Genomic DNA, 8,794 nt, shown 5'->3' on the forward strand with positions numbered 1-8,794 from the left:
TATTTCAATTATCTACGCTTATCCACGATCCATGATATATTATGCGATTATGCGGAATTAATAATAAATTAGTCATGGATTAAAAGTTACAAAAGAGATAAATTTGCTCGTTTTGCTTACACTTAAAGTCAGTACACATGAGAAAATTTTAGTATTTATCATAAGCAAATCGACCAATCACAGGACGGCGTCCATTTTATATAGCTTCCGGCTAACTTCACAATATAAAAAAATTTAATTAAAATTAAACGAATGACTCACAAACCTTTTTAATTATACTTCAAATCTCTTCATACGAAATACAAACGATTCATAAGGAGAATTTTTAATATTTAGTTATGTTGGCTAACTACATACTGTAAAAATGATTAATTTTTTATAATTATTCTAATTGCTCACAAACGTTTTTAATCACACTTCAAACATCTTCATACAAAATACAAACGATTCCATAAGGAGATTTTTGGTTGGCTGAAAAATTTCCGGCTAACTTAATACGAATCGTTGCTTTGTGGCGTGAACCGCCTGTGGCGGCGCCACGGCGAGGTACGGCGCCCGCTGGAAGTAAACGACTCCAATATGGCGAATGTCAGGGATAGCGATACGTCGTTGTGGCTGCATAACAAGCTCGGTACGTCAAACGATAGCTGGACCGGCAGCTCGATCTGCTCGCAGCTCAATGCCGAGGTACTGCGGAACATCAAGGATTGTTTTCCCGACCTGCAAACACAGGTCAAGCTCAAACTGCTCCTGTCATTCTTCCACATACCAAGACGCAATGTGGAAGAGGTAAGCGCGCGTTTGCTCTCATCTGATATTTTCCCTCTGTCTTTCTCTCTTTTTCTCTCTTTCTCTCTCTCTTCCTTCATTAAAGGTTTGCTCTGTCGAAGGATGACCGTTCTGTGGAAAATTCGGAGACATTGATGCATTCGTTTTTTATTTAGTTCGTTTATTATTTACCGCTATCTATTTGATTTTTCCAAGAATGCGATGTTTTTGAAACGTTTAGTACACGTGGAGAGTATCTAAATAATGCCTGTTTCTACCAACGTCGTTTAACTTAATCTTAGCTTAACTCATTCTTTGTCTCTTTCTAAAAGAACAGTTAGAAGGAGACAAAGAGTGAGTTAAGCTAAGATTAAAGTTAAACGACGTTGGTAGAAACAGGCATAAGACTAATGTTTACAAAAACTATCGTTTTTTTATTTGATAAGTTGGATAAATTGTAATTGTTATCAAATATATAACATATAATTTCAATTCTTTAAACATTGTCACTCATAACGAACAATTGTAGAGTCTTTCTTACAATCTCTTTTGTAAAATCTTTGGTAAATGTTTACTTTACGTCACACAGCTCGAAAAATTTTTATTTTCACATATGTTGTAGAGGATACATTCCTAAGTAATACACCGTTTGAATTTTGTGGCGCTCTCTCTTCGTTCCTGAGATATGCAATTTTGAAATTTTATACTTGTATCATCTTTTCGTTACTTTCTAAATATATTTATATTTTTTTGTTTACATTTCCTGAGGTCATCTTTCTGAATAACTTTCAGAAGGTTTTAGCCGCTTATTGTTATTTATTAAATAGATAAATTTATTTAATATAAATTTATTAAAAATTATTAACAAAAAAAGTTTCAAGAATACAATATAATTTTACCACATCATGTATGTTTAAGAAGAAATATAGGCGCACACGCACACACACACACACACCCACGCGCGGGGTGCAAGGGGGGCCTTCGGCCCCCCTTGCACCCCCCCGCGCGCGCGTGTGTGTGTACACATACATTTGTGATATTTCTATAGCTTAGCGACATGGAAGTCACAAGAAGCAAACGTAAACAAAAAAATATAAACACACAAGGAAAATATAATATGAAACCGTGTTGAGCAAATGTAAACAAAAAATGTAAACACATAAATAGGATATAACGAAAAGATGACATGAAAGTATGAAACTTCAAAATTGCATATCTCAGGAACAAAGAGAGAGAGTCACAAAATTCAAACGGTGTATTAGGAAATGTATCCTCTACAACATATGTGAAAATAAAAATTTTTCGAGCTGTGTGACGTAAAGTAAACATTTACCAAATCTTTTATTAAAATTTTTTATCTGTATATTTGTGGATAACAGTGGCGTGTGGAGCTGGAGGAGATTATTGAAGTTGCGTCTTTGGACAGCGAGCTATGGGTATCGATGCTATCCGAAGCGATGAAAACTTTTCCATCAACTGGTTCTTTGAACACAGATATTACTGATTTAGATGAACATAGACCTATTTTTGGCGAACTGGTCAATGATCTTCGGAAACTTTTGAAGAAACAAAATGATCCTGCTATGCTTCCCTTAGAATGTCATTATCTTAATAAGACTGCATTAATCTCGGTAGTAGGTCAACAACCTACACCGGTCAAACATTTCACTCTCAAGCGAAAGCCCAAAAGCGCAGCCTTGAGAGCGGAATTGCTTCAAAAAAGTACTGATGCTGCTAATAATCTCAAAAAGAGTACCGCTCCCACTGTACCGGTAAGAAGCAGAGGCATGCCGAGAAAAATGACTGATACAAGTAAGTATAGCGTTATAAATATTGAATCATTGTTTAATATCATAGCAGTATACATGATTGTATTCAAATATTTCAGCACCATTGAAAGGGATCCCAAGCAGAGTGCCAACGAGCGGTTTTCGATCTCCTTCGCTTACGAGCACTTCAATGTCCAACAGAACGTCAATTAGTAGTAGAATCCGAAAAGATGGTGGTATTAAATTACTTGACATTAATGAGCAACCTCTCGGATACGCACAGGCAAAAAAGAGAAAGAGGATGTTGGAATTGGAAGAGCAACAGAAGAAGGTCGCGGAAGCGCAAGCGGCCGCTGCAGCGGCAGCGGCTTCAGCGGTCCCGCCAGTCGCGGAAACTCCGGCAACTCCAGAGTACGCGCAAGGATTAGCCTCGATAAATCCACCCGCTACGCCGGTTGCACCAGTAGTTGTTACGGCGCAATCTTATGTCGCGCCTAGTACGCCAAGCAGCATTTCAGTTACGACCGCACCACAAACACGTAAGATTGACTTCGTAGTCGTTAAGGATTATGTTAGTTTTCGTTTAGATTTTTATAGAGTTATTTTATGTTATAGCTACCACATTAACTACTCCTACAACGCCCACTACTGCATTACCAGCAGTAGTTTCATCGACGGTGATAGCACCTGTAGAAAGTACACCTGTTGCTGTGCAAACAGTCAGACCAGCTCAAACAGTCACACAGATACGTATACAGACTACTGCGCAACCTAATGCAGCAGCTAATACAAGAAAAGGCCTGTCTCTTACGGTAAGTTTATACAAATTTCATTCATTTCATTCTTTGATCCTAAGTTTATAAAAAAGTATTTATTTAGCTATGTATTATTTTAATTAATAGAGATATATTATTTAAAATAATGAGATTATCATTACTAAATTACAGCGAGAGCAAATGTTGGAAGCGCAAGAAATGTTTAGAACTGCAAATAAAGTAACACGTCCAGAAAAAGCTCTTATCTTAGGTTTTATGGCTGGGTCTAGAGGTATGTCTATTTTCCTCTGTATAGATTCATTATATCTCTTTTTTATGAGTCATACTGATAATATTATTGATTTTGTTTGTAGATAATCCTTGTCCAAAATTGGGCAATATAGTTACAGTAATGCTATCAGAAAATATAGAAGAAGTGACGCAATCGGATGGCACAACCGTTCCGATGTTAGTCGAAACCCATTTCCAAATGAATTATACAAACGGCGAATGGAAAAGGATAAAAAAGAATCGACGTATTGTGACAGAGGAGTCCACGTCAACATCCACTCCTGCGCCGAGTGCGACTGCCACGGCTTCCAATTGAAAGAACTTGTTCAAATTGATATAATATGTATAAGATCTATATATGAAAATATTGTTTTGTGCGGTTATTAAGAAATAACGCACATTGTGTGATCATTCGTCTTCTTAGTGAAAAAGATAAAGATGATAAGTTGCTAATTAAGAGCTGATTCATGTTTCATAAGGTCTAACATAGAATTGTTATCAAAGTTCTTAACTGTCGTATTTGTTTTATTCCTATATCATAAACGACAAATAATTCCTTTCTTCTCTTGCGTGAGCATCAATCCTACATTTTTACTTTTAAGTCTTTCTACTTTGAAATTTTAGTTAAACAAAAATAATTCATTAAGATATTCCTTATCTTTGTTGAATAGCATTTTTTAAGACATTTATGATATGATAGATTTATGATGCATATTAATATATATATGATTTAGTAGAAACAATGCAAAGTCTGAGAGTGTTGTGTATATGTATACACATGTGTGACTAATCAAACATTTTTTGAATGTGATCATGTATTGAAATCTTTATATTACACAGAAAGATATGCTTACATATTATATAAGTGTGTGTATACACACTCATTTAAAAACAATGAACATAAAATTTCTATAATGTTGTTACTTGAATAAACATAATTATATTAATATAAACATGATTATATTATCTTTGTATGTGAGTGTGTGCTATATATATGTGTATATATACAGGGTGTTTCATTTTAATCCGACCAGTCGAATATCTCGAAAACCAAGCCCGGGAGAGAAAAATATTTCAGACAAAAGTTGTTTGGTTTCGAGGGGGCCATAAGATGGTATCATTGGTTTGACCTTGAAGAGTCATTTGAAGGTCACGTGAAGGTCACTTCAATTTTTTTAAATGGAACACTCTATATATTTTTGCACACTCTTGTAGCTTATCTCGAGAGCTTTCCAAAACACTATCATTAAGTACCTTTTCGTTAAGTACTTTTTGAGTTATGAGGGTTGAAATAATTTCTTAATTTTACATAAACCGTAAAATATCTTGTAAAATATTCACTTTTCGATTATCTTACCTTAATACTTTTATGTACAAAATAATGAGAGGAATCAATTGGTGTAAAAAAAACACATAGTTGTTTTTAAGAAAAAATATGGAATTGTTAATTGCAAATTACATATTTTTTCTTCAAAACAACTATGTGTTTTCTTTACACCAATTGATTCCTCTCATTATTTTGTACGTAAAAGTATTAAGGTAAGATAATCGAAAAATGAATATTTTACTAGATATTTTACGGTTTATGTAGAATTAAGAAATTATTTCAAGCCTCATAACTCAAAAAGTACTTAACGAAAAGGTACTTAATTATAGTGTTTTGGAAAGCTCTCGATGTCAGCTACAAGAATGTGCAAAAATATATAGGGTATTCCATTTAAGAAATTTAAGGTGACCTTTATGTGACCTTCAAATGATTGTTCAAGGTCAAATCATTGTCACCATCTTATGGCCCCCTCGAAACCAAACAACTTTTGTCTGAAATATTTTTCTCTCCCGGGCTTGGTTTTCGAGATATTCGACTGGTCTGATTAAAATGAAACACCCTGTATATATATATATATATATATATATATATATATATATATATATATATATATATATTTTTTATAATTTACATTATGCATTTGGTAAATACTATATTGTATTTGATTAATATTGCTCTTTTCAATTACTTTGTACACATGTCATACAATAATTCTTTCTAAAAAGCACATTTTTCAAATTTAAATGTAAACTAATTTCTATTCTACTTGAATAAGTGTTGCCAACTCTCTCTCTCTCTTTTGTCTTTCTAATTTTATAATTATTTCTATGTATTGACGATCGTAAATATTTCGTATGTTAGGCCGACGGCATACGGTACGATTTTTCGTACTGGATTTGATAAGATTTAGTAAAATACTAAAAATGCACCAATCAGAATGCAGCATTTCTAATATTTTACTAAATCTTATCAAATCCAGTACGAAAAATTGTACCGTGTGCCGTAGGCTTTATTTGAATATTCATTGTAATATTTATATATAACGTAAACGTAACATTAGTGTAAATGCGATAAAATTTATGGAGAGTTTATTCTTGCATCTCAAAATATTTCGTAACCTCTTCGTTCCCACGCGAAACTGTTGGTTGCGGAATATGCATATTAAAAAAAGTGAATAAAAGGTTGGCGAAACTTATCATATTTACAGTACAAGATTCCTTCGAATCTACGATTCTACAAGTCTTGCAAGTTCTACAAATAATTGTATCGTAAACCGATCTTTGTTTTTACAATGTTTCGATCACTCGCCCCATTATACCTACAAGGTAGAAAATTGGTAAGCATTATTAAATTTATATGTTATATCATGTTTTGATTTAAGTTATATATTTATGCATTTTGCCGATTCATTCTATACAAACATCGTTATAACAATATAAATCTCAAACAATATACACCTCGATATAAGTGTAAAATCCGTTTTATAAGTGTTGATTCATGACGATATTCAAGACAGAATTTTCTATTTGTTATTTTGTGTGTCAATAGAGAAGAAACATTTGAAGAAATAAAAATTTACACATATACCAAATACATATGAGAATATACACATATATATACATTAGAGAACATATATCTACATAGAACATAAAATTATAAATAGATTTGAATGTTATCATGAATCGCTTAAAGTCTTAAGTTTAATTCTTGCTGTTTTAATGTGAATATATTTACAGCTTGTCACTGCAACTGGATCATTGGCAAAGAGAAATAACACACTGGTGGCAGAATGTATTCGTAATTTTACAGTGAGTTCAAAGTTGCTTAGCAATTGGCCACAAATTCAGAAACCTGCACCAGAGTTTTCTGGTACTGCAGTAGTTAAAGGTGACTTTAAGGAAATTAAATTGAGCGATTACAAGGGAAAATATGTGGTTCTCTTTTTCTATCCATTAGACTTGTAAGTAATTTTGTTTAAATTATTATTTATTGTTTTTATAATATGTCCATAAGTAATTTTTATCTTTTAATTGCAGCACATTTGTTTGTCCAACGGAAATTATAGCATTTAGTGAAAGAGTCTCTGAATTTGAGGCATTAAATACACAAGTGATTGGAGTTTCAACAGATTCGCATTTCAGCCACTTGGCATGGATCAATACACCTAGAAAACAAGGTGGCCTTGGAGGAGATTTGGGTTATCCTCTTTTAAGCGACTTTAACAAAGAAATAGCCAGTAGATACAATGTTTTATTGCAAGATTCGGGAATTGCACTTAGAGGTCTCTTTGTCATAGACAAGGAGGGAATTCTTCGACAATTTAGCGTCAATGATCTTCCGGTTGGTAGAAGTATTGATGAAACATTGAGATTGATCAAGGCCTTTCAATTTGTTGAGAAGCATGGAGAAGTGTGTCCTGCAAACTGGCAGCCAGATTCCAAAACTATTAAACCAAATCCAAAAGACAGCAAAGAGTACTTTAACTCAGTTAATTAATTTAGGTAATATATTTATTGATTTCTTTAAAAGACAGGCATATGTACGATAGATTATATTGTAATTTGATATGATTTATATAATTAGAAAATGTGTATAATAGAGATGATTAATATTTCAATTGCTTATATGAAATGAACAAAATCAAAAAACATATATCTCATAAAACAATCTATTGCATTTATATGCTCCTTTCATATACATATTACATTCATTTTTTTACATAAATTTATATGTGAAGAACTTAAGAGAAATTCAGATGATATAGATAATTTAGGGCAAATATAAAAAAAAAGAGCAATTCTCTTGAATTAGTTAAATTAATCAAATTGTTGTTTAATTAATGTTTTTGCAGGTTTTAGAATGTTTTATGTCAGATCTTTTTCCTATTTATGATTGCAATAGATAAATACATTTACAAATTGTAACAATTTAATCTATTCAGAGAATTATATAATAATTTTAGACGGAATTTTGAAAATTGAGATAAAATTCTCTATATTTGAAGATAATTTTATTTAAAAATTATAGAAATTATTAATAAATCTCACTTTTTTCATTTAGAGTAAAGACTTTGAGTTACAATTGGAATATTATACTTTGTGATTTTAAAAGAAATAATCTGAAACTGCTGAAATATGTACGTATATGTACTTTAAAATAATACAGATTAATAAGAGATCTTTAATATATATATATATATCATAAAATTAAAGATCTCTTATTAATCTGTATTATTTTAAAGTACATACACGTACATATTTCAGCAGTTTCAGATTATTTCTTTTAAAATCACAAAGTATAATATTCCAATTGTAACTCAAAGTCTTTACTCTAAATGAAAAAAGTGAGATTTATTAATAATTTCTATAATTTTTAAATAAAATTATCTTCATATATATACACACACACACACACACACAACTTAAAAATTTCAGCATAATGTCAATTTATATTTTTTCTAATCAAGACTATAAAGTAAAGATTATAAAGTATATCCTAATTAATTTTTAAGTTAATTTTTATATATGTATCCATACACACATATATAGGCACACAAATAATAGTATGTATTTCAATCATATATGGCATCCTGCAGTTTTAATCTTTCATGTTGTGGGAAAGGAATGTTTAAATTTATATAAATAATATCTTATTTTTTTATCAAATGTTCAATATAAACATTTATATTATTTTTTTCACAAATTATTTCTCAACGATGGTTGTTCAGTTCACGCTAAAATGTAATAGCGTAGAATATGAGCAATTAGCATGGTTACTAAAATTACATTGCAACACGAGAGCGAGATGTGTATATGCGCGGATGCCATAAGATAATTAGAACGCAGCGCGAAAGGTAGATGACGGAATTAAAAGCCGTTATAATG

The 8,794-nt window shown here is 31.7% G+C and overlaps 2 protein-coding genes across 2 annotated transcripts; both read left to right on the top strand.

Moving 5' to 3' along the window:
* The first annotated feature begins 553 nt into the window (after positions 1-553).
* Nelf-a (Negative elongation factor A) lies at positions 554-4,089 on the top strand. Its single transcript, XM_083095941.1, has 6 exons — positions 554-789; positions 2,148-2,580; positions 2,657-3,076; positions 3,153-3,349; positions 3,485-3,584; positions 3,667-4,089. The coding sequence occupies exons 1-6, from the start codon at positions 580-582 to the stop codon at positions 3,897-3,899; spliced, it is 1,593 nt and encodes a 530-aa protein (XP_082952067.1). The 5' UTR covers positions 554-579; the 3' UTR covers positions 3,900-4,089.
* Positions 4,090-5,709: 1,620 nt separating this feature from the next.
* Tpx-3 (thioredoxin peroxidase 3) lies at positions 5,710-7,577 on the top strand. The gene is made up of 4 exons (XM_083096295.1): positions 5,710-5,785; positions 6,118-6,246; positions 6,647-6,870; positions 6,947-7,577. The coding sequence occupies exons 2-4, from the start codon at positions 6,202-6,204 to the stop codon at positions 7,404-7,406; spliced, it is 729 nt and encodes a 242-aa protein (XP_082952421.1). The 5' UTR covers positions 5,710-5,785; positions 6,118-6,201; the 3' UTR covers positions 7,407-7,577.
* Positions 7,578-8,794: the final 1,217 nt, after the last annotated feature.

Source organism: Camponotus vicinus, unplaced genomic scaffold, assembly GCF_025532165.1.
Source record: "Camponotus vicinus isolate PSW18456_S1 unplaced genomic scaffold, iyCamVici1.0 SCAF_4, whole genome shotgun sequence".
NCBI classification, from domain to species: Eukaryota; Metazoa; Arthropoda; class Insecta; order Hymenoptera; family Formicidae; genus Camponotus; species Camponotus vicinus.

Bases quoted from the DNA above. Each gene is read 5' to 3' on its own strand.
- Nelf-a (XM_083095941.1), top strand. From the start codon at position 580: ATGGCGAATGTCAGGGATAGCGATACGTCGTTGTGGCTGCATAACAAG. The intron at 790-2,147 runs GTAAGCGCGCGT...TGTGGATAACAG, and splicing joins CAAGACGCAATGTGGAAGAG to TGGCGTGTGGAGCTGGAGGA. The intron at 2,581-2,656 runs GTAAGTATAGCG...CAAATATTTCAG, and splicing joins GAGAAAAATGACTGATACAA to CACCATTGAAAGGGATCCCA.
- Tpx-3 (XM_083096295.1), top strand. From the start codon at position 6,202: ATGTTTCGATCACTCGCCCCATTATACCTACAAGGTAGAAAATTG. The intron at 6,247-6,646 runs GTAAGCATTATT...ATATATTTACAG, and splicing joins ACCTACAAGGTAGAAAATTG to CTTGTCACTGCAACTGGATC. The intron at 6,871-6,946 runs GTAAGTAATTTT...TTTTAATTGCAG, and splicing joins TTTTTCTATCCATTAGACTT to CACATTTGTTTGTCCAACGG.